The sequence below is a fragment of the Panicum virgatum genome, chromosome 3K (assembly GCF_016808335.1).
Source record: "Panicum virgatum strain AP13 chromosome 3K, P.virgatum_v5, whole genome shotgun sequence".
Lineage (NCBI taxonomy): Eukaryota > Viridiplantae > Streptophyta > Magnoliopsida > Poales > Poaceae > Panicum > Panicum virgatum.
In genome coordinates, this window is record NC_053138.1 from 10833030 (window position 1) to 10856728 (window position 23699).

General features: G+C 42.6%; 2 protein-coding genes and 1 long non-coding RNA gene across 9 annotated transcripts; 2 read left to right on the forward strand and 1 right to left on the reverse strand.

Moving 5' to 3' along the window:
• The first annotated feature begins 1094 nt into the window (after positions 1-1094).
• Positions 1095-5898, forward strand: LOC120697506 (gibberellin 2-beta-dioxygenase 1-like). The gene is made up of 3 exons (XM_039980761.1): positions 1095-1614; positions 4436-4862; positions 5363-5898. Exons 1-3 carry the CDS (start codon positions 1217-1219, stop codon positions 5642-5644), a joined length of 1107 nt encoding a protein of 368 aa, XP_039836695.1. The 5' UTR covers positions 1095-1216; the 3' UTR covers positions 5645-5898.
• On the reverse strand, positions 3477-8991 carry LOC120697507. Of its 2 annotated transcripts, XR_005684510.1 has the most exons (4): positions 8782-8980; positions 8301-8681; positions 6808-8230; positions 3477-4880 (listed from the first exon to the last, which is right to left on the reverse strand). It is a non-coding gene; the product is annotated as an uncharacterized LOC120697507 (long non-coding RNA). The 2 variants fall into 2 exon arrangements; XR_005684509.1 differs by having other exon boundaries at positions 3477-8230; positions 8782-8991.
• A 785-nt stretch (positions 8992-9776) lies between these two features.
• LOC120697509 (E3 ubiquitin-protein ligase UPL6-like) lies at positions 9777-23302 on the forward strand. 6 transcript variants are annotated; one of them, XR_005684512.1, is made up of 28 exons: positions 9777-9934; positions 10064-10242; positions 11387-11484; positions 11563-11690; positions 12249-12360; positions 12545-12725; positions 13166-13348; positions 13563-13745; positions 14649-14718; positions 15632-15744; positions 15842-16146; positions 16287-16383; positions 16590-16727; positions 17127-17213; positions 17291-17377; positions 17757-17894; positions 17978-18103; positions 18587-18685; positions 19789-19856; positions 19994-20060; positions 20144-20314; positions 20391-20480; positions 20620-20700; positions 21363-21436; positions 22144-22215; positions 22310-22399; positions 22511-22868; positions 22955-23302. XR_005684512.1 is itself a non-coding variant. In XM_039980762.1 (27 exons), exons 2-27 carry the CDS (start codon positions 10084-10086, stop codon positions 22575-22577), a joined length of 3084 nt encoding a protein of 1027 aa, XP_039836696.1. In that variant the 5' UTR covers positions 9777-9934; positions 10064-10083; the 3' UTR covers positions 22578-23291. The 6 variants fall into 6 exon arrangements, 4 of the variants coding, with proteins under 4 accessions (XP_039836696.1, XP_039836697.1, XP_039836698.1 ...); XR_005684511.1 differs by having other exon boundaries at positions 22511-22888; positions 22955-23198; XM_039980762.1 differs by having other exon boundaries at positions 22511-23291.
• Positions 23303-23699: the final 397 nt, after the last annotated feature.

The window sequence follows — 23699 nt, forward strand, 5'->3', positions numbered from 1 at the left end:
TATTAAATAACCACAAAATAATTTAATATATTTTTCTATAGAATTTTTACAATGATTGAAAAAATAAGATCTATTAGTCCGACAGAATTGTACGGTGGTCAAGGTAGGAAGTACGTGGAAGCACCTATACTAAATTACCTGGTAGTACAAAAATGTGGGATCAAATACCAAAAAGTAGGACTGAATACTAATTTAATTTAATTTTCTAAATATCTTCCATTGATCAATGGTTAGAAAAAAATTAAGGCAAAAGTATTTGAAAGTAATTATTAGTACTTTACAATCATTGTGACAAAACTCATTTTTCAAACATAAATCTACGGATGGCGGGAGGGGCATATGTGCACACGAGATGGAGAGAGCTTAGAAATGATAGATGGAGAGACAAAAGCTGGTGAAACTTGGAATATACTGAGATCCAACTATCGTCCATTCGAGTTCTTGCCAAATTGACTCTCAACTTCTGTTTTAATTTTCCCAGAAACTGGTGGCAATACATTAGTATGGGTTTAAGATGAACAGACAGTGATAGGCCGGCCGTGATCCTTAATTTTGAGCTAGTGGCCGTACACGATCTTTTTCGAACCCCACAACAATGTACCTTACTTTGAAATCATCTAGAACTTTGAATGCATTAGATCGATGGAGATGTGCAACCAATGCAAGCAGTCCTAAGACTCAAATGTGTGAAAGGTTTGACGAGATTTCTACCTTCAGCTGCACTGGAGTTGTGGTGTGTGTTCCCCTGCAGCAGCAGTCATTTCAATGGCCTCAATTGTTTAAGAGCCGGCCTTGTGCAACTAGAAAGAGATAACAATATGTAGAGCAGAGATGGCGTTGATCTGTCGTCGTTGAGAGATCTCTTAGTGTTAAATTAACTGAACTAGTAGCCTAAACTAAACACGAGGTTATGGTCACACACCAGTTCAAGTCAAAAAGATCAACAGGCCAGGCCCACGGGTCAGCATTTCAATAGGAATCTCTCTCTCTCTCTCTCTCTCTCTCTCTCTCTCTCTCTCTCTCTCTCTCTCTCTCTCTCTCTCTCTCTCCAGAGAGGTCCATATAAGCAGCAGCACCCTCCCCTCGCTCCCACGGCCCCTACACTACGCACATCTCACTCATAGCTAGTGTGCATCCCTCTCTCCTCTCCCCTGTCACATTTCGCACATTGCACCGTCCAAGCTTTGCACGTACGACGCCAACCCCAAGCCGCGCCATGGTGGTTCCTTCGACGACGCCGGCGGTGTGCCAAGGGGCGGCGGCGTCCCACGGCGGCGGCATACCGACGGTGGACATGTCCGCGCCGGGCGGCCGCGGCGCGCTGTCGCGGCAGGTGGCGCGCGCGTGCGCGGAGCACGGCTTCTTCCGGGCCGTGGGCCACGGCGTGCCGCCGGGCCCCGCCGCGCGGCTGGACGCCGCCACCGCGGCGTTCTTCGCGCTGGCGCCGCACGACAAGCAGCGCGCCGGCCCGCCGAGCCCGCTCGGCTACGGCTGCCGCAGCATCGGCTTCAACGGCGACGCCGGGGAGCTCGAGTACCTGCTCCTCCACGCCAGCCCGGCCGCCGTCGCGCACAGAGCCAGGTCCATCGACACCGATGACCCCTCGCGCTTCAGGTATACGATACCCGACCACGTCTACTCCCCTACGCTATGCATGCACATACACGTGGCATTCACATTTGTAAAAAATATTGAGAAATATTATCTAAAGTTTTAGCGACAAACATACTCGTTAAATATTTCCTTATAAATGACAAACCACATTTAGATATTAATTAATAATTATCAAAGGACACAGCATATTTTTGCCACTAGAGATTTATTTATATTAAAGCTTAAGCTCTTAAAAAATAAAAAGGCACACACCAAGGAACAAATAGCTAGGTGGTGTGAGGTGTTAATGTTGATGGCACCTGGAGTGTCATGGTCCTCTGCACTGTCACCGCGGTGCTCCTTAACCAACATGCTATTCTGATGACAGTAGTGTGATGTGTCAGAATGCCACACACATAGATGCTGAGTTTTCAGCAGCTGAGTAGAGTAGTATGGGTAGGTTTATTGCTACGGTTTAATTTTTTATCTTTAATTAATTTTGTGCCTTGAGACGGTCATGCAAGCATTATTTGATATTAATCTTTGATGCATATTATAGTTGTTGGGAGGCATGATGTGCACATGCATGCAGCATATATATATATATAGTATAGGTTTGGTTTGAGCAAAAGGGTGCTATCTGCTCCTTTAAAATATTGGTACTTCGTGTTTAGAAGTCAAGAGAACTTGGGCGTAGCTTTCAAACTGTCCATATGCTTTTTATTTGACAATCTCTAGTAGTATATATATGTATGTACTAATACATGTCAACATAGATTCTTTCAAATGCTAAAAGATATAATAAAAAATGTTTACTTTCCCCTATAAAGCATCATTTAATAATTGATAGGGCAAGCTTTTTCAGAAAAAAATAGTTTCAAAACATGTGTGAAGCACCATATTGATTCGAATATCTCACCAAAGTTCAAGAAAGAAAGACATTTCATTCAAGAAACTGTTACATGTTGTTTTTACCTGTTCTGATTTTTAGTTATATGATTTTATCCATGTGAATGTTAGCATTTACGGGGTGTTCCTATATGGTTCATGGTAGAACTAATATAATATGTTGTCATTGTCAGAAAGGCCCCCATCAAATAAATTGTGCAAACGCATGACAACATAGTTTTCAAAACAATAATTATCACAATAATGGCACAATTGATGCCGCAATAGGCAGAGCAATGATATGTTAGTTCCAACAATTCAAGAGCATTCATAGCTAGTTTCTAAAGCAAAAGAAAAGGCACAAATTGATGGGACACAACAAACTTGACAACTCCACAGAATGGGCTTAAAAGTTTTTCTGATGAAAATTAAGCATAAGTGCCTTGCCAAAAGAACATTCGAAAACAGAAAGGATTACAATCGTGACGCTGAAAAATTGGTTGTACATTTTGCTTGTGATAGGGAGAGCCCTTGCCTATGCTGGGAGAACTTAAACGCCTAACAATTGACTGAACATAACAGATGAGATACCTTTTACTATTTTTGTGCATTCTGAATGAGAAATATCTCTCATCTATACGACACTAGGAGATAGAGAGCACACACCAGTCTCACACACAACACAGGCCAGGTAGTGGCCTAATTCATCAGAGTTGGTTGAGAGCAAATAAGATGAAAGGGACAGGAAAACCCTCTAAGGTAGTTAGAAAACCCCTCAGTGTCAGGTCCCTCTCCAACAAACTATTTGCATTTGCATGTCAATCGGTCCTTACATACATGTAGTGCAGGGAAACAAATCCTCTGCAGTAACCGCAGAGGCACTGTGCCACTGCCATGTGGACCCAATTGCAATCAGGGTCTTCAATTAATGGCAATACCCAACCACCAACTGGTGCAGCTAGCAACAGAATGAGTACTTGAAACACCCATAGCCATTGGATAGCTCAAACAGCTTATTCAGCAAAGCATATAGAAAATGATGTGTTTAGGTGGCCACATGATATACATCGTATATAAATATTGAAATGAATTCCCTTTGTTCTATATCAACTAGGCATGCATCATTAATATATTGTCAATATTCCAAGTTCATGATATGGCAGCTAGAAAGCAGTAGAACATTTTAACTGCCCTGATCACACCAGAATCTAATCTTAGGCGCAGCAGTTGGAAACAATTGTATTTGAATTGATTCCTTAACCACCTGAACTAGTGTAAGAATGCTATCTGCAAGAATAGGATAGATATGGCATCAGAATCTTCGCAGTAACCATATTGCATGGAACACAGGTAATAGCAAGTAGGGCCCCACAGAGAAGTACAGAAACTTGATATGAATAAAAATGATCCCCAGGCCTCCTAAAGAGCATATCCATGCTATCTATATAAAGCCAAGCAAAGGAAAGGAGGCACACATGCAAAGGCTCCTCTTTATGGCAAGACGAACGAGATGTCCCAGGGGGTGTGTAGTGTCAGGGCAGTGATGTGTGATACCAAGCACTGATAGGTCTATCCATGGAGCAGTGGAAAAAAGCATGCCCAATCCTGTCGAAAACCCATTTGCCCATTGGAAAATTGGTCACCCAAAGTTTGTACTTCTGATCCAGAGCTATGCATGCATCACAAGAACCGAATATGTATAGCATCTGACTGGATTCTGGTTCTGCTGCACAGCCCAGATACATCCGTAGCATCAAGCTACCGTCTTTTCAAGGCTGCAGCTTTTGAGTTGCTGCATCTTCACACATCAATCAGTCAAAATCATCTCATCTTTCTTCAGTCTCCTTTTTCTCTGTCATGGCACACACCCAATTGATCTTCGAGATAACTGCATTCTTTTGGTCAAATTAATCCTGTGCACATTTTAGCTCACATGCTGATGATGTCATTGCAGTACTGTGGTGAACGATTATGTGGGAGCAGTGAGGCAGCTTGCATGTGAGATCCTGGACCTGTTAGGAGAGGGGCTAGGGCCCAAGGACCCCAGATCCTTCAGCAAGCTCATCACGGACACTGACAGTGACTCACTCCTGAGGATAAACCACTACCCTCCAGCGTGCACCATTCACAAGCTTGACCATGACGACCAGTGCAAGATGAAGAGCATTGTCAGGACCAAGAATGGCAATGGTCTGAACCCGTCAGCAGGTGCTCGGATTGGGTTCGGTGAGCACTCTGACCCGCAGATCATTAGCTTGCTCCGAGCAAACGACGTCAATGGCCTGCAGGTGCTTCTACCAAACAGCGACGGCAAGGAGGTGTGGGTTCAGGTGCCAGCCGACCCATCAGCATTCTTCGTCAATGTTGGTGACCTCCTCCAGGTAAAGGCACGAATTTACCTTAAAAACAAACAGTATGAGATCAATTAACTTAAAGAAAACTGCTTTTATGAACTATTTCGAAAATTAAATTAGCAGGCACTAAAACAAGCAAAGAGATAAGGCCCTGCTCAGTCAGCACCCAATCATTAGTACTCACATATAAAATTACAATATGCAACTTCTGTTTCAGTGTTTCATAAAAATAGATTCTTTAGTTACTGAAAAGCATGGAAAGGAAATTCATCTTTATTTGATTCAGGTTTAGACACCATGTTAGCTATTGCCTCTTTTATGAAAGATGAGCTGACACTGATATTTCTGGCCATATTTTGTTGGAGTGCATCAAATACATCTTACCAGCTGACAAGAGTTTCTGTTTTCATCTTTTTATTACATCTAAATCTAATAATGACAATTACTAATCCATAGCGCAGCAGTACAATATTGCATCTCTGAAACTTGTTTTGAATTCATCTCTCCTTTGTCTTTCTTGTTCCCAGGCTCTGACAAATGGGAAGTTGGTAAGTGTCCGGCATAGGGTAATTGCAAACGCTTGCAGGCCAAGGCTGTCCACGATCTACTTTGCAGCACCACCATTGCATGCACGAATTTTGGCCCTCCCAGAGATGATCACAGCCGACTCACCATGCCAGTACCGACCCTTCACCTGGGCCGAGTACAAGAAGACAATGTACTCGCTCCGCCTGAGCCACAGCCGCCTTGATCTATTCCAAGTCGGCGATGATGACAACAGCAATGTGGGCAAAGGAGAACAAGAATAGGGAGCACTTGCTGAACTGCAGGCAGTCTGTATGATGGGGACTAGGTACGTAGAATTGTCCCCAAAATTTTGGCTCTCTGGCTTCCATTGCCAGATACCTCGGTGTTATGAAGGTGTAGGGTTGCGAGTCTGCGAATGTGTAATAGTAATTAGCATCGTACAGAAGTCCTAGTTGTATGGTACTGATGTACTGTTCCCTGTTTCAGCAGTTTGTTGTCCCCTCCTGACTTTTATTTTACTCTATCTTCCTCCCTCCTTTCTAGTGTTGCCTTTGCTTAAAGAAACAGCTACTTTGCAAGAAAGTAAAGCCTAACTCAGACTCCAAGTGACAATTTTAGTACACATTATCTTTTTATGTTCTTCCTTTTATAAGAGATCTAAAACTTTCAGGCTAAAAAGACTTTAGAAGTTCCCACAAACTAGAAGCAAATTCAGTTTGAGGGACTGCAAAATATTGTTATACTCGTTGGCTATAACTAACTTTGTAAACCCACGCCACCACAAATTAGTTCCCACTCTTTATTATTTTCATATTGCAATATTGTCAAACTGAATTTTGTTATTATTTGTGATAAATAATGAGTGCATTATGTAACAGAATGGATATAACTACAGGGCATTAATTTTTTGATGGAATACAAGACACTTATTCATTACTGAAAAGTACAACAATCCAATTTCAAATGATAGACAATCCTTAAGAAAAATATAAAAAAGTTTAGGTGACATTCGCTATCATTACCACTCCATTTCTATCACGGGCAATCACGGCATCAGAATTCAAAACAAGTCCAGATTCAAACAAAAGAATAAGACAATGTGTAGAGCTTGATAGGAATGGGTGAATTTACAAAAGCAAGTGCTCTTTCTCAATGATATCTCAATGCAAGTTGGTTTTGCTGTCCTCGACTGCCTCTACTACTTATGGAAGCACAGCATGATCATGATTTGAGTAAATCAGTGTATTGGCCCCTCACTACCTCTCATATGGTCACACACACCTACAATTCTTTGCACTGCTATACTATGGTCCTGTTTGGAGAAGTAGCCAAGGGATATTTTTTGGGCTATTGTTTAGTCCAAGTAAATAGCCCTCCAATCATCCAATGAAATAACCCTTGAGCTGTTTGGATCCAAGAGCTATTTGGCCTTTATTGCACTTACCCAATCTTGGAGCCCCATTACCTCTCTCTTGCTGCTGGATCTAGGATGCTTGCTGCGCAGTTGCCCTTTGTGTGGTCGCGTCTGTGGGCGCCCTACACTGCTCCGCCACCCTCCATCAAGCCTACAAATCCAGCCCGAAGTTCAGTTGGCGGCCGTGTAGTGCACCTCGAGCCGGCCAGCCCGCCCTCCTCTGGCACATTGGTTCGGCACTCCCAGAGAGCGCTGTGCGCGAGGGAGACAGAGACCAGAGCCCCGGCCGTGGCCAGTGCCTTCCTCGCCGTCGCCCTGGAGGTAGGCGTCGTAGTCTTGCAGATGAGGGAACTCCCCGGCCGGCGGCGCCTGTGAGTTGAGGTCCAAGGGCTCCATGCGGGCGGATGACATGGGCTCCTAGGAGAAGAAATCGTAGCCGCCACCATCCATGGACACGAAATCGAAGTCCGATCGAGTCCTCCGGCAGGAAGCAGCGCGGATGGGAGCCGGATCTGCGGAAGGGAGGCGGCGGCGTAGGTGGGGGCAGGCAGCGGCGCTGGCGGGTGGGCGAGGTGGCGGCGCGGGTGGGGGAGAGAGAGTATTAACTTTTCCAGTGGGCCCACCCAAATAGCCCAAATATCGCCCTTGAGTGGATAGTTTTTTTGGTGTGGGCTATTTGCAAATATCCTTAGAATAGCCGCCATGTTTGGATTCCTTTAGGCTATTTGGAGCTAAAAAGTGGGGAGATAAAAAATATCCCATGGATCCAAACAGGGCCTATGTAAACTTCTCCGATTGAGAAATCAATAGTGGATATAAGATGGAAAGAAAAGGAGATCCAGTAGTTTAACCTAAAGATGTCAAATTTTAGGTGCAGGGCGTGCACTGACAATTCTTTTAAGAGTTACCTAACCAGTCTTCAGGCAGCTCTTATTGTGTAAATTCAGTGATTTAACCTAAAGATGTCACATTAAATGGAGCATAGTCGAAAGCTCTGCTGCTAACTAGAAACTAAAGAAGAAATAGGATGTTTCATAGTATCTGCATTCAAAAGAATCCCTGTATGTTTCCAGCTCTAGCAATCATAGAAAAGAAAACGTCACAAATATCAGCAGAACTGCTCAAACTATTTGCAGGTATGCTCAAGATTGGAAATACAAACTCTATCAACTAAAAGGCAACTAAGTGGCCAAACAAATGGCAATAGAACACTTGTAGTCGCTTTACTACTACAACTGAGTTATTTCCTCCAGCCTCAACAATTCCATTTTTGGGATTATATGGTACAGGGTCCTTGAACGAGGATCCAAGAAGAAATTTCAATTACCAAGGCATGCCTACATGAACACTTCATTCAGACTTGAGATTTTCAGTTTGATTTACTCCATCTTGGGTATGGACCTGCCCAAATTCCTACCATCGGCAGCCTAATCCCGCCCCTAAGGTCCTAATCCTGCTCACGGCAGCCAATCAGCGTATGAGAACAAGATGTTGTTGCTTATGGTAATGGGTTGTGCTTCTACCTTGACTTGCTCACTGTGCTGCCTAGTTCCACCGGGCAGGGCTGGATAACGAGCGGGGTCGGTGCAGCTCATTAGCATAACGAGTTGGCTCGTTTATGCTAACGAGCTAAATGTTCGGCTCGGCTCGCGAGCTAGCACGTTTAGCTCGATCTGGCTCGGCGCCGTCAGACCGCGGACGCGGCACGCGGGGGCGTCCGGCGTCCTCCTCTCCCCGCGCCGCCGCAGCCTCCTTGGCGAAGGCGATGCATCGGCCCCACCAGGCCACCACGCTGCGGCGGGCAGCCTCCTTCGCCTCCGGCAGCCCGTCGTCCAGCAGCTCGGCACTCGGCAGCCACCTGGAGAAAGCACCGACAATCCCGACAACTTCTCAGCATCAATGTCCTGCGGAAGCACCCAGAATCACACAGATGAAAATTTTGATTTCTCTTTCGATTTGCAAGGAATTGCTCAGATCGACGAATCAATAGAGTTCCCCGCGTACCATCCTGGCGGCACAGATGCATGGATCCCGGGGGGGGGGGGGTTGCTGCTTCGCGCTGGATGCCTGAATCCATCTTGGTGGCAGGGCTGGCGGCTCTGCGAGGGCGCCGGCGGACGGCCGGCCGGGCAAGAGCTAGAGTGTGAGACCTCGAGAGCGAGCGGTGAAGCTGAAGCGCGCGTCTTGACAGCTTGAGATCTGAGACGAGGCAGCGACTCGACGGCGTTAGGGTGATCCCGTGACCTCGTGTTGGGCCTGGGCTTCATCATTCGCTGCTGGGCTTCACTGCTGCCCTGCCCTGCAGATTGAGTTAGAAAGCGAAAAGCCTAGAGGTAGCAAGCGAAAATAAAATTCCCTAAAAAAAAGCAAGCGGAAATAAAACTAACTAAAACGTGCAAGTGCAACATGTGCAAGTTGTCATGAAAGGATAATAGAGACTGATACTAAAATCTAAATGGTTTAATGAGACTAGGAGAGAGAAATTATAGTTGATATAAGAGACAAGGGACCAAATTCGCTAGAACTGAGATACCAAATTCAATTTTTTCCTTAGAATAATTTATAAGACAGTAACTCTATACATCACAATAAAGTAGCATTACAAACGTGTAACTATGATGCTAACGTGGATGCGCGACGCAATTGTAATTGTAATAATGTAACCGTAAAAATTTTCTAATGCAAAAAGTGGACAAAAGCGGCAAATCGTGGCCTCGGCCGCTCCGAACCGAATACACAACGGTTGACTACGTTGACCCTGTCTCGCCATACGATCGCGACCCGCCTGTTCCCGATCCCGTCGTTCCTGCTCGCACGAACTGCCGCAGGCCCGGCCACGTCAGCGCGCATCACCCCACGTCACTGCCTGCGTCCAGGCGCAGCCGCGCAGGCAGAGCCCCCCGCATACGCGCAGTGGCCAACGCGGGGCAAACCCGTCAATTTACCCGCCCTTCTCCCCGTCTTCCCAAATCCCAAGCCTCGCCCCCGCACCCGCCCCCACCGTCTCGACTCCTCTTTCCCCTCCCAAGTCCGTGCGCGCGGCTCGTCTCGTGCCGGCGCCGCCCCCCCCCCCCCCCTCGCTTTGCCCCCCTCCCGAAGTCTCCCCGCGCTCCCCAAACCCTAGCGCCTCCCCGATCGCGCCCCGAGCCTCATTCCGGTACCGATCCGATCGCCCGCGCTTTTCTCCTTCTCCGCGAACTCTGTTTGATTTTCTGCGATTTTTCTGCTGATTTTTTTTCTTTTTCGGTGGCCGGTGGGGGCCCCGGGCTTGGGCGCGTGGGTGCAGGCAGGTTGGGGGAGCCGGCGATGTTCTTCTCCGGTGACCCGTCGGCGCGGAGGCGGGTGGACCTCGGCGGGCGGAGCAGCAAGGAGCGCGACCGCAAGGTGCTGCTCGAGCAGACGCGCGAGGAGCGGCGCCGCCGGCAGGGCCTCCGCCTCCAGAACTCATCCGCCACCAAGATACAGGTCTGTTCACGACTCGCGCCGGTGCCCGTGGTGTGGCTAGGGGCTAGGTATTGCAGCAGCGCGATCGGGTGGGGGTGTAGCTAGCTAGCTAGCTAGCTAGCTCTGTAGTGTGATGGGCATTGAGATCCGGCTATGGGCTTGTCGGCGTTGTCAAATGGTGATGGTTCAACTTGTTTAGTTTTGGTGGAGACGGGATTCTGTGTTAGGATAGAGCTGTATGCGTCTGGGCATAAAGGCGGGCCTCTAGCTTGAGCAACCGTAGCAACTATGTGATTACATTGGCTCGTTTCCTTTTCTGTTTTTGTGATGAGATTGGCCTGAGGGGAATGAACATTGTGTGGGTCCACACTGCCTGTCAACACAAGATATGGATATCTGTTGTGATTGCATTTGAAGAAATTTTATCTCTTTTGCATTATTGGGTGGGAACATGGGAAATCAGGGGTGTGATACCTGCTCGACAAATTGTGGCAGTTTCCTGTTGGTTTGTTGGGTGTGATGAGGCAAGTTGACAATGGGGGAGGTTCATGCATGTGTTCGCCTTGTCATTTCATGTGGGTTAATAGTATGTCCTGGCTTTTGGTTTTTCGGATGTTACAATATGAGGGGAAGTCCTCTATTTTGCCTCTGTGGATTAGGCTATGTGCGACACCATGAGTTGACAAGGAGCTTATCACTAGTCACCTGTTTTTGTTTACAATAGCGGACTCATGGGAGGGCATGGGTGCTCTTGAGTGGCATCACCGCTTGAGAAGGTGTTTGGTACTTCAAGGGATCCTGTAGAGTTGGGTGCTACTAATCAGCATAAAAGAAAATTGTAAGAGAAGATTGTGTGCATTGTGGAAATTGATGCTTAAATAGTCTCTTATTTTGTTAACTATCTAAGCACACATGTTAAACTTCTCCCGTTGGAAGTTAGGGCTCTTCTGTATGCACTTCATGATACAGCCAATATTCTCTCTCTTTAAGCGCCTATGTAAGCATCTTTGCATTTTATCATATTGAACCATCATTGGCTGTCTTTTAGAGAAGAGCCGCTCTGCTACATTTTCCTTACATGCCCCTGGATATGATCATTATAGTCTGCTTAAGTACAGATACTTGAGTTCACAAAATATGGAAGTTGACTAATTATAAGCTGCAGAAATTCTTCAGAGGTAAGAAGGCTTTGGAACTGGCACGTTCAGAAATTCGGAAGAACTTTTGCTCTACTTTCGGGGAGCATTGTGAGAAGATTGACTGGTATGCATTACCTAACCTGAATGATACATCCTACCCTGTTCATCTTCAAGCTCTCTGATTACCTTGCTGCTAAAACAGGAACATCTTTGGCACTAATTCTGACTTTCTTCGTCAATTGCTGTTTTTCTTCAATGCAAATGAAGACAATGATGTTTCTATACTTTGTCAAGTCTGCAATTTGCTGCTACAATATGTTAAACGTGGTGGTAAGTATCATAATACTATTTCAAATTGTTCCTTTTTTTCCACTGTATGCAAATATTCTATTGTTATTTCTTAGAGCTTAGGTTGCCCTGTGCCAAAATTGAAAATTTTGAGTTGCATCTTGTTTATACTGCAACCTAAAAAAATTTTAGTAGACCTACTTTAGGAGTAAGATTCTAATTAAGAAACAGTAAAGGAAAATAGAATCAAGGCATTCAGGTGTACTCTTTGTTCTGGTTTTGTTTTACTCCTACTTAATTCTACTCCTCACAAATCATGAGAGGTAGTACAACGAATGTTGATTTGGATGAGGATGCATCTAAACTGATGTTGATTTACATGATGGATAGTATAATGATTTTTAATTTGGAAGAGCTAATTTGAATAGATTGTTAGTGTTTTATTGCATTTTTGAACTCTTTGGGATCTTTCTGGTTCTTATAATATTTGTTATGACCTGCATTTAACTTGCGCACAATCTTCTCATCATGATATCTGTATTTGTTTTCCCTGTTCCTGTACCATTGTCTGTAATTGTTTATTCTCCATTTTTTTTGCAGGAGATACTGTAACTCTCTTTGCTGGTGTAAATGACTCCTCACAGCAACCACTTGTTGCTCACAGAGTAAAAAAACTTGCACTCATCTGTGTGCAAGCAGTCTATCAAAAGAGGCAAGTTCAATTACGCAAAACTGGTTTTGGGGATATTCTTCTTTAGCTTTAATTAATTGTTTGCGACCACATGTGAAAGTATCTTCTTTTGTCTCTGACGGGAGACTCCCCGCTGTACATGTGCAAGCTTGTCTGCAGCAAAAATTAGCATCAGCACATGTGACTTGGTTTTATGTTTTGGCAGGCATGATTGGGGTAGCCAACTTTTGACAGCACCTGTAAGCACATCAGTGCCTTCTGTCTCGTTACTAGAAACTGTAGCTTGCTTAATAAATCCTAAACTTCCATGGAACTGCAAAGTAGTTGGGTATCTTCAGCGGAGAAAGATCTATTGCTTATTCCGGGGCATTATTATATCTGTACCGGTAAGTTCTGTCTCTATTTCTGTGCAATGGTCTTCTATTTATTCTATACCATTGTCTGGAAGATATATTAATCCAGAAACAAGTGATAATTGCACTTACTCAAGGGCAAACGGCTCTATTTCCTTTATTTGATATAATTGGTGGTTTCAATTTTAAGAAACAACCCCCTTTATGATTAAACATGAAACTGTGGTGTTTTGTTCTGTAACACCTTAGGCATGTTGCACTCATGTAACTGTGAGAAACCAACCGAAACATGCGTACCAACCAGGCTTACCTTTTTAGGCAAACCTTGTTCTGTCATTCATTTTTCTGGTAGGTTTGAGGGGGAAAACACCATTTGTCTAGTGGAAATGGAGTTGGCTGTAATAACCGTACCATACTTCAATACTCAATAGTTTGTTCTGTGATTTTCTCTGATGGATACGATCATGATTCAGCAAAAGGACAGAAATTTTGGGCAATTTGATAGTGCATCTGCGCTGGAACAAGTTCTCATGCTTGTTGCTTCACATGTTGGCCATCATCCTTGTTGTTGTCCAGTAGTTGATCCAAGGTGGAGTTTCTCCTCTCAGCTTCTGTCCATCCCATTTCTATGGCATCGTTTGCCGCAACTCAAGAAGGTCAGCATTTCCCTTATTTTCTTGTTTGGCCATTCCTGTTTGGAATATTTCCTATGACTGATACACATTGTTGTGGAGTCTCAAGTCTTACTATAATATTAATCTCTAATATGAACGATATCCCTGTAAAAAGTTTAGTTTCTTTGAGGAATTAAATGCCTTGATCAATTATTTCATCGGTAATATATCTCACATGCTTGCTTTTATACTCCAGGTTTTCACAGTTAATGGAATCAGCAAATATTATATCCATCAAATAGCCTGCTTTTTGCCCAGTCTTGCTGATGTTCTTCCAAATGATATATCAGTTAATCATCCAGGATATGCGTGTGTCCTTGCAAATGTTCTTGAAGCTTCAACCTCGACTTTGTCCGATGCAAATTTTGCTTCTGACACAGTAGGTGTTCTACTTCTACCTTTTGTGTTTTCACTGCATTTTATTTAAGGTCAAAATTCACCAAAATCAGCGTTGTGCTGGGAAAATGAGTAGGTCCCTATCCTAGACTTAGCTTTTAAGGCTTCACTCTTTCAGATAAGCATTTTTGGGTCCAGACATATATTAATTTAATATCCTTGAGTGCTCAATTATCTATGGCGATTAGCAAGTTGTTTGTTACTGGTTACTGCTGCTTTGTTTCACCACTTAGGCTGCATGATCATATTATGCTAGTTGCAATGTAGATGTTTCATCTGTTATTTTCTTCTGTGAAAAGATTATAAATCTGAGTTCAATACTTGCTTCCACTTTTGCTCATTCAGAGTATAGTTTACCGGTACCCCATTAGCCTCTTTACAGGTCTGATCTCTTTAGCGGTCTACATTCTTGACACACGATCATGATATTTTAAAACATTTTTCATTTTCTTGTGGAGTTGGTCTAATTGTTTGGGCATATGGTAAACTAGATTTTATTTGGTAATGCTGACGTTATATATTGCGGCTAGCCGGCTAGTTGATTGGTTTATTCAATTGACAAGAAATGTTCTGTTATGGATGTGAGGAAGACTTCTACTAAAATCTTTCCACAACATAGGGACTTCTAGTTTCAGATGCCCGACTCTAGTGTATAATCTAATTTTGATAGTTAGTCAATGACATTTATTCATTTTCTATGTTGGTTATATGAGTTATACTGTCTTTAGAACTTAGCAGGGTCTATTTATTCCTCTCTACTTAATGGTTCCTAATAAAAGTAATCTTTTCTTCTTGTGATGGCTAAAATGGGTATTGGTTTGTTGTTTTCCACATCTGTAATGTTTTGGTTTATAAATATTTTCCATGTATGCTCTTTCCAAACCAGGCAGCTGACATCATCGCCGTTTCTACGTCATTGTTAGACACGTTGCCAGCAGTCACGTCACCTACGGAAAGTAAGTTACATGCCATCGAATTATAAGAACCTAGTGTTGGTGTGATGGTTTAGTAATCTATGTGTTTACATAGCAGTATTGGCACCATTCAGTTTTATTGGGGGTCCTTGTGAGCTGTGATTGGGAGAAAACATGCAGTGCACTTCATTTACTTTTACATGAAACATAGGTTTTGTGATGAACCCTTTGTGCATTTATACTTATGGATTATTCATTGAACTGGCCGATTCAGGATTAGGACAAATCAGACGCAGCTTGAACCTACCTTGCAAAGTGATAGAGTATTTATCCCACATGACCACAGCTCCAGAATTCAAATGCCTTGGGCCCTGATCGACATGGATATGATGAGCCTGATTGGTTCGCTTCCAAAATGTTGGCATGCCAAAATATGGGCAAGCTTACAAATTTTGACACTCATTTGGTTGAAGGCCAAAAAAGCAGCCCACCTAGCCAAATGCTATTCTAAACTTGCCAAGGTTTTGGCAAAAAATAATTGGCACGCCCACGTTTTGGCATGCTGATATTTTGGCATCCAACCAAGCAGGCCTGATATTCTGATCTTAGAAGAAAATAATTCAGTTTGAGGAGCTATTCAACTATCTGAGAGGAAATGATAACTATTCAAAGGTACTTGGGGCTTAATTTGGATGATGTATTAGGATTCAAATAGTTAGGGTTAGATTGAAACCCAAAAGTATATCCTTTTCTAAACAGGCTGTAACTCCTTTTCATCCGTGCATAGTCATGTACCTTGCCAATAATCATCCCTGTTAAGCCAATTACTAGGCTATTTACTAGGACTACGCTCCCTGTGGGATCTGATTATTGCAAAAAGATCAGATTAATTGGTTAAGCTGTGTTGAGTTAAGTTCTAAACTTCTAATATGAGTTTTTCTTAAAATACGTACAGGGGCAGATGATGATGATGAGATGCCTATGGATGTCGATGTTAAAAATGGTCTTGATGTTGATTTGGAAAGACAGATAACTACAGCAATTGATTCAAAGCTACTTCAACATTTGGTATGAATCCTAAACAACTGCTGATGTTCTTGGCCTTATTAACCATTGGGCTCCATATTCTCTTATCCAGTTTGACCAGAGGTTGTGTAATGCATAGGTGAATGCACTCTTCAGAGGTAGATTAAGCACAGACCATTCTGATCTTTCTGCACCGTCAGATGCTGAAGTGGATGCTGTAGGATCTATTTGTGCTTTTCTTCATGTCACATTCAACACATTCCCTCTAGAGCGGATTATGACTGTGCTGGCGTACCGGACTGAAATTGTTCCTGCACTATGGAATTTTATAAAACGATGCCATGAAAACCGAAGATGGCCATATTTTTCCAAGTTTGCATCTTCATTACCTGCAGATGCTCCTGGTTGGCTCCTGCCCATGTCTGTATTCTGTCCCATATACAAGTAAGGCAGTTTTTCATGTATTGAAAACTCTTGCTCTTTTTTTTTCTAATAGCATATATTGTCAAGCTATTGGAATGTAGTAGAAGTGCATTGTATTTCCTCATATGCTTATGATGCTTTGTCTTTGCACCTTGTACCAGGCACATGTTGAAGATCATTGATAATGGGGAGTTCTATGAACAGGAGAAACCTCTTTCACTTAATGATTTGAAGTCCCTGGTTCTCATTTTAAAACAGGTAGAATAATGCAATAGTATTGCTACATTGTGTTGCCAGGAAGCATTTACTTGCTGTGTTGAATACACAATCTTTTGAAACATCATAGTTGTAGCAAACTTACACAATCTTTGCTGTTCTGTAATATTGGTAACATTTGACTTGCATATGTTACATTGCACCTTTTGTGTTGTTGGTGTCAATTGAATAATGCATTAAGTCTGCAGGCATTATGGCAACTTCTGTGGGTTATTCCTTCCTCTTCTACTCTGAAAGTGGCACCCAACCCTTCAGGCCTCAAAAAATTGTCAGTGGAGAATGTCAAAACCAGAGCTAGGGTTGGGTTATCTGAACTACTCACACAGGTTGGCACTCTTGTCTGCATACCCTGTTGTTTCCTTTTATAGGATTGTTTGAACTCTCATTTTTTTTGCAGGTTTTGTTTCTTTTTTTGTAGTACTTTGAATCATACTTCTTATGTTGAGTCTTGACAAAATTACAATGATACTGTAGTTTCAATTTTCTTTTTGTTTCATACTGGTCCGTCTTAGGGATGTGCACACATGATTCTGTGTCCTGAATTTCGAATTTTCCCTGGGCCATTTGATGGTTCTTCATTTACAAGATGTTTGAGCTTTTTTTTTGTTTACACTTATTTTTGTTTTCCTTCTTAGTGATTAATATGAATTTTGTCTTCGTGTGAGCTCTTTCCATTGACTGTATAGCTGTCCATTAGGTTAATTAAAATTGCAACCTAATTGCAGTTGCAAGACTGGAACAGCCGACTCCCGTTCACTTCTGCAAGTGATTTCTATTCTCAAGAAGCAACAAGTGAAAATTTTGTGTCTCAGGTAGTGAACACCTATGCTGTTTTATTAATTGAACTGTCTTTCAAGTGTTCTACTAAGGCTGTGCATATGTGTCTCAGGCAATACTTGGCAATACTCGAGCATCAGAGATTATAAAGCTTGCTCCTTTCTTGGCGCCATTTACTAGTAGAGTCAAAATATTCACTGTAAGTTACTGCAAATTTATCATGTAAATGGTGCTGAATAAGACAGGCACATATTGGTTGAAAACAGCTTAATTGTTGCAAATTGCTCAAAAACATAGCTAGAAGCTTTGACGAAATTCGGAGGAAAAAAGGTGCTGTTACGTTGGACAGTTTCAGCTGGAATTGCACAAAATGACCAAAGCACTGTTTACACGGATTGATTTGCTCTTGAATTTTAACATGGGTCTGAACAAAGACCCACCAATAGGCTAAAGATGTGCATTGTTTCCGTTGTGGAGCAATTTGTAATAATTATGCTGTTCCCAGCTGATATGCTCCTGATAAGACTGGCACATCTTTTAGGATAATGTCTTAAAAGATTGTTTTTTTCTACATGTAGTCCCAATTGTCAAGTTCTAGACAATCGGCATCACATTCTGCATTGACAAGACATCGGTTCAAAATAAGAAGAAATCGACTTCTGGAAGATGCTTTTGATCAGCTAAGTTTGCTTTCTGAAGAAGATCTCAAAGGACCGGTATGATTGACAATGATCTGCTAAATATCATATGAAACAGTTACATTTTCGTAATGACACTTAAATATTCTTGATGTATGTAGATTCGAGTGTCATTTATTAATGAGCATGGTGAGGAAGAGGCTGGAATTGATGGTGGTGGAATTTTCAAAGATTTCATGGAGAATATCACTCGAGCTGCTTTTGATGTACAGTATGGTCTCTTCAAGGTATCCGCTCTTTTTTCTCAAACACGCAGGAGAGGTGTGAGAGGTGTGCATCATTTCATTAAGAATAGTAGTAGTAGTAGTAGTAGTAGTAGTAGTAGTAGTAGTAGTACAAAGGGCAGGGCAAAGAAGATCCCTACCCTAGACACACACCCTCTACTAGAGACTAGCACAGAGCCACAGACTCGCTACAAAATAGAAAAATGCGACCAACATTCTCGCATGGACAAGGCTAGTTGTTCATAGAAAGCTTCTGTAGGAGCAGCTCACGTAGATACCGCCAAGGCATCTTTTTTTAGATGACTTCGTTCATCCAATGTGACCTGTTGCATATTATTAAGTTTACTTGTAGATTCCTGTTTCACAAATATATTTATCTTTTTGTGTCACAAACACAGGTGCTCTGCAATTATATGCATTTATTGGTTTACAGTTTGGAAAAGACCTCACAGGCTTCTGTTGGAATTTTTGGTTTTCCTTTCTTAGGAGACAGCTGATCATCTTCTGTACCCAAACCCCGCATCAGGATTGGTTCATGAACTACACCTGCAATATTTCCATTTTCTTGGAAGTCTCCTTGGAAAGGTATTTTGATCATGCCCCCCTTTTCCCATTGCTAAGCTGGTACTAGACCTAGCTCCTAGATTCCTGCAGGAGTTTGTGGTCTAAAATAAAGTGCTTTTAAGTCTTTATTTTAGTCTAAAGGGGAATCAACCTTCAGTTTATCCCCAGCTCCAGCTCTTGGAACTCAGGGAGCTAGGGATACTCAGATCCATGAATGTGCTATTGCAAATACAGTACTCCTTCCTTTGTTTTTGTAAGGCGTATTAGGTTTGGGCATGGTGGTTAAAGGAGCCCATGAAACCAAGAAATTGCTTGAAAAAATGACTGATGTGTTGGTGTTAAATGTCTTGAGAATACGAGAGAATGGTTTATAGAAGTTTACTCATAAATTGTTAATAGTGACTAGTGAGGGAAGGTTAGTGTGGAGAGCAAGTTAACATCCTAAAATTTTGATATATGCCTTATGTTTTGACAAAAGGATATAAAAAACTAGTATATGTTTTGTATAATGAAAAGATGGGAGTATCTATTAGTCTCTTGGGTGCTTATGTAGTTCCATGCAGAAGTTTTGTGAAGGAATGTCCGTGCAAGAGTTAATAATATGATTTTCAACTTTGGGTGCTGTGTGATGCTATCTCTTATATACTTATCAATATTGGTTCCAAATTTCTCCAATTGCACATTTGACTGCTATGCATCTTCTTAATTTAGTTCTCATGATTTGGTGGATCCCTAAAAGTTCTCATGATTTGGGCTATGATCTACTCCCTCCGTCCCACAAAGACTGTTCATTTAGAAAATTTTAGACATATTACTAGCGGTGGAAAATGACCATGTTACCCCTAATTAACTATAGCAATTGTGATTGAAGACCGTGCTACTTATTTGGTTCCCTAGATCCTCAATAAATGCGAATGCATTGGAACCAGAAAAGTAACATCTACTTGAACATTTGATTGGCTCCATGCCCTTCTCAATGCAATTATTTCTTGGTATTTGATATTGCTTTAATTAGATGGACTTTACTACAATCTAAATGAACAGTCTTTGTGGGACAAAATTTAAAAGCTAAACAAATAGTCTTTGCCGGACGGAGGGAGTATGTCTGATTCATGTTTTTCCAGGCAATGTATGAGGGCATACTTGTGGACTTGCCATTTGCGACGTTCTTCTTGAGCAAGTTGAAACAAAAGTACTCCCTCTCCCTCCCTCTCTTCTGGGTGTGTGTGTGTGGGTGTGTCATATGTTTTCATTTTATTATGTTGTTTGTGTTATACATTTTTTTTGTTGATGTTAGCTTGTGTATATGATCTTCTACTCATCTATCAGGTACAATTTTTTAAATGATCTTCCTTCATTGGATCCAGAATTATATCGACATATTCTATTTTTAAAGGTATAAAATACATTGACATAGTTTCTGTCAATCTAATGTTCAAAAATGCCTCCTCCTGATATTTCTTTTTCCCCCCTGCTCAGCATTACAACGGTGATATCTCAGAGCTGGAACTGTATTTTGTCATTGTGAATAATGAATATGGTGAACAGTGTGAAGAAGAACTTCTCCCTGGTGGGAGAGACATGCGTGTTACTAATGATAATGTTATTACTTTTATCCATCTTGTTGCCAATCATCGGTTAAACTACCAGGTAAAAATATTGTTGGTATGCTATTTTCTTGCATGGGAATGCTTTGCTCAATAATTTGCTTTGATTTCAATCATAGATTCGTGCACAAAGTACACACTTCTTGCGAGGTTTTCAACAGCTTATACCAAAAGACTGGATTGATATGTTCAATGAACATGAAATTCAGGTAATTCAACAGTAACCTTAACACTACATTGCTTAATTCTCTGTCTCTGGTGATTAAAATGGTAATTTTTTTCTGACATCACTATAGTATATATTCCTACCTTGTTTACTTATCTATGTTACTAAGTTGTCTCCTGCAGGTTCTCATATCTGGCTCTTTGGAAAGCTTGGATATTGATGACTTGCGGTCAAACACCAACTATTCTGCAGGATATCATCCGGTATGTGTTGCTTTCTTATGTAGCAAGGGCCATCTTTTTGTTACTCAAATGTATCCTAGCAACCGTACTGAATTACATGACATGTAAATCTGCAACCCTATTGATTTACAGACAGCCCATTTTTAGCTTCAAACTAGCTGACAGCATGAGTTACGGGCAAAATTTCGTGAAGCAGGGATTAGGTTGATTGGAGAAAAAATGGAGGAAGGAGTGGGTGAACGGCTCCACTAGGGCTAGCTGGCCCTACGAGGGGAGGGAGTAGGAGGCAACAGGCTGCTGCTGGCATGGCGCTGGTGGGCAGCAACATCATGGTAGTGAGTGAGTGGGAGGGAGGGAGATTAACCCCTTAATTCTCTTGCCTCTAATAGCTACAGCTCCCGTTATGTTTATAGAGATGACTACATGACTTGACCCCTAAGCAGCCTATTAGAAGACTCCAGACAGTTTAATGGGCAAGTAATCACCCTCTAGAGGGTGCACTTGCTGTTTAACACGTGCTACATTGTGCGTGGGCCTTAATGGTCCCCCTGTTGGGCCTACCCGCTTCAGGACTGTAACAATATGTGTCCAGAATTATCATTATTTTTGTACTGCTAGGTGGGTTTCTTGAGGTTCACATTCAAAGGTCATATTTTTTTAATTCCTATCTAACATTCTTTCAGGACCACGAGGTCATTGAGATGTTTTGGGAAGTCCTGAAGAGCTTCAGTTCAGACAATCAGAAAAAATTTCTCAAGTTGGTGCCTAATCTACTCGGTTTAATTTTTCCTTCCTGTGATGGTTATCCTTTTCCTGTTTTTGAAGAAATTATCCTCTGTAAATTTAGTTGATAGACTTAGACTACCCCCTCTAGCCACTCCGACCCTAAAACCCAGGTGTTAGAGTGGGGGAGAGGGGGGGCTTTATCACTGGACCAACATTCCCCCTACGGCGAGCGAGCCGCGCCGCGCTGCGCCGCGCTTGTGGCTGCTGGTCTCAGCGAACCCCGCAGGGGAAATCGCGCAGTGGAAGAAATGCGTGGCCGGTGGGTTTCGAACCCGGGACCTGGCTCTGATACCAACTTAGACCACCCCCTCTAGCCACTCCGACCCTAAAACCCAGGTGTTAGAGTGGGGGAGAGGGGGGGCTTTATCACTGGACCAACAGATAGAGCTAAAGATGTTAACGATTATTCTAGTTGTGGTTTTCTATGCTAATGAGGATTACTTATGTTGTCAAGTTCGCTTTTGCATTAGCACCTGTTTGTTTCTCATGTGCCTCTGTTTTTTATAGACATCTCTTTGAATTCCGGCATGTAAGGTAGCACATGTTCACTATGACTGCATGTCATGAGCTGTTGAATACTTGAATGTTGACTAGTGGAAGTATACTAATGACATTTTTATTTAAAATCAAGGCTCGCCTTTAGAAAGATGTTTTATGTTGATGCAAATAAATGGACAGGTTTGTGACCGGATGTTCTCGTGGTCCACTCCTTGGATTCCAGTACCTCGAACCAAAATTTTGCATTCATAGGTTTGCTACATCTACCTGTTTATGTTCCATCCATTGAGATGGGATTTGCATAATGCTCTCCTAACTTCATTTTTTTGTCTCCCCTTGAATGCAGAGCTGGTGTTCCAGGCATGGAGGAGCATGCTGACCGCCTGCCTACATCGGCTACTTGCATGAACCTCCTGAAGCTTCCCCCCTATAAAACGTTAGTAGACTTAAACTAACCGCAGTAGTACATCTTGATGGGCCATGTATTTTGTGCATGCCATTAGATGTTGATCCATTCCAACTAACGGCTGTTTCGGTTCTTGAACAGCAAGGAGCAGTTGCAGATGAAGCTGCTGTACGCCATAAATTCAGAAGCTGGTTTTGATCTTAGTTGATCGGGATCGGGATTCAATATTGTGCAGTGTAGATAGTCGCTAGAGAACAGCTTGAAGGAACCCAGGGCCAAAGCACCGACCATCGGCCCCTTTGGAAGCCCCATAATAGAAAAAAATGCAGATGTTTCTCAGAAAGCAGTTGTTTCTGAGAGTAGGTGGATGTCTGGAGACTGGAGGGAAGTTGCAATAGCTGGCTGCTAACTAGGCTCCCAACACAAATAGGCAGATGCTGTTTGAATCAGCCATGAAGATGTACATATGTATTTTATACAGAAACTCCTCTCCACGCTGGTTTGTAACTAGTGGCAATGGTACAGTACAAGTGCTCTTGCCTTTTTCTGCCTGCTGGTACGTAATTTCAAATGGCATCCCTGTAGGTCTTGAAGGCCCGTTCTAGCCATCTCCACAGCGCAACACCCTGCATAAGATCTATTGTTCTGAAGGAACTGGAATGGAGAATCGGATTTGCACAAATTACTGAGGAAGCCTATTTATTGCAACTAGGGGTGCCGAAGGATCTCAAAATTTAGCCGTATTGGGCTAGCTGTGCCCATATTTCATATATTTTTAAGCTAAGAATGATTAAGAATTGAGTTGGGCTGTGAAGGGGTATTAATGCCATGATCTGTTACTGCCCCTAATTACACTGAGCAAGTCATAACTCATAACCACATATTCACGCTTGCAAATAATTGTCTGAAATGCTGGTTGATATCCTCCTTGTAGCATAATACATGGCTAATATGATCTTGCAGTTTCCAGCCCGTCACGGCGTTGTTGTGGTGCTCGCGGCCGGTGGATTTAGGCAAAAGCATGTTCTTGGCACAGGCTCGTCAGGCCGGTAAAGAATTTCGCAGCCTGTAAGAGCCTGAGTGGATTCCTACCTCCCGTACGGATGCCATCTAACTCATTCGTCTATTTTTATGACCCCCAAAAGAATAAACAAAAGGGCGTTATTTCATCCATTTTTATGAGCCCCAAAACAATAAACAAAAAGGCATTACTTCAGTCAAAATAATCGTTCCCAAACAGAGGATGCAACCCATATTGTAGGCAAACGAGAGAATTTTTTTTAACATCAGTCTGAAATTCGCTTTCACCGAAAGTCGAACCTAGGACCTG

Bases quoted from the DNA above. Each gene is read 5' to 3' on its own strand.
- LOC120697506 (XM_039980761.1), top strand. From the start codon at position 1,217: ATGGTGGTTCCTTCGACGACGCCGGCGGTGTGCCAAGGGGCGGCGGCG. The intron at 1,615-4,435 runs GTATACGATACC...ATGTCATTGCAG, and splicing joins GATGACCCCTCGCGCTTCAG to TACTGTGGTGAACGATTATG. The intron at 4,863-5,362 runs GTAAAGGCACGA...TCTTGTTCCCAG, and splicing joins ATGTTGGTGACCTCCTCCAG to GCTCTGACAAATGGGAAGTT.
- LOC120697509 (XM_039980762.1), top strand. From the start codon at position 10,084: ATGTTCTTCTCCGGTGACCCGTCGGCGCGGAGGCGGGTGGACCTCGGC. The intron at 14,719-15,631 runs GTAAGTTACATG...AAATACGTACAG, and splicing joins AGTCACGTCACCTACGGAAA to GGGCAGATGATGATGATGAG. The intron at 21,437-22,143 runs GTTGGTGCCTAA...ATAAATGGACAG, and splicing joins AATCAGAAAAAATTTCTCAA to GTTTGTGACCGGATGTTCTC.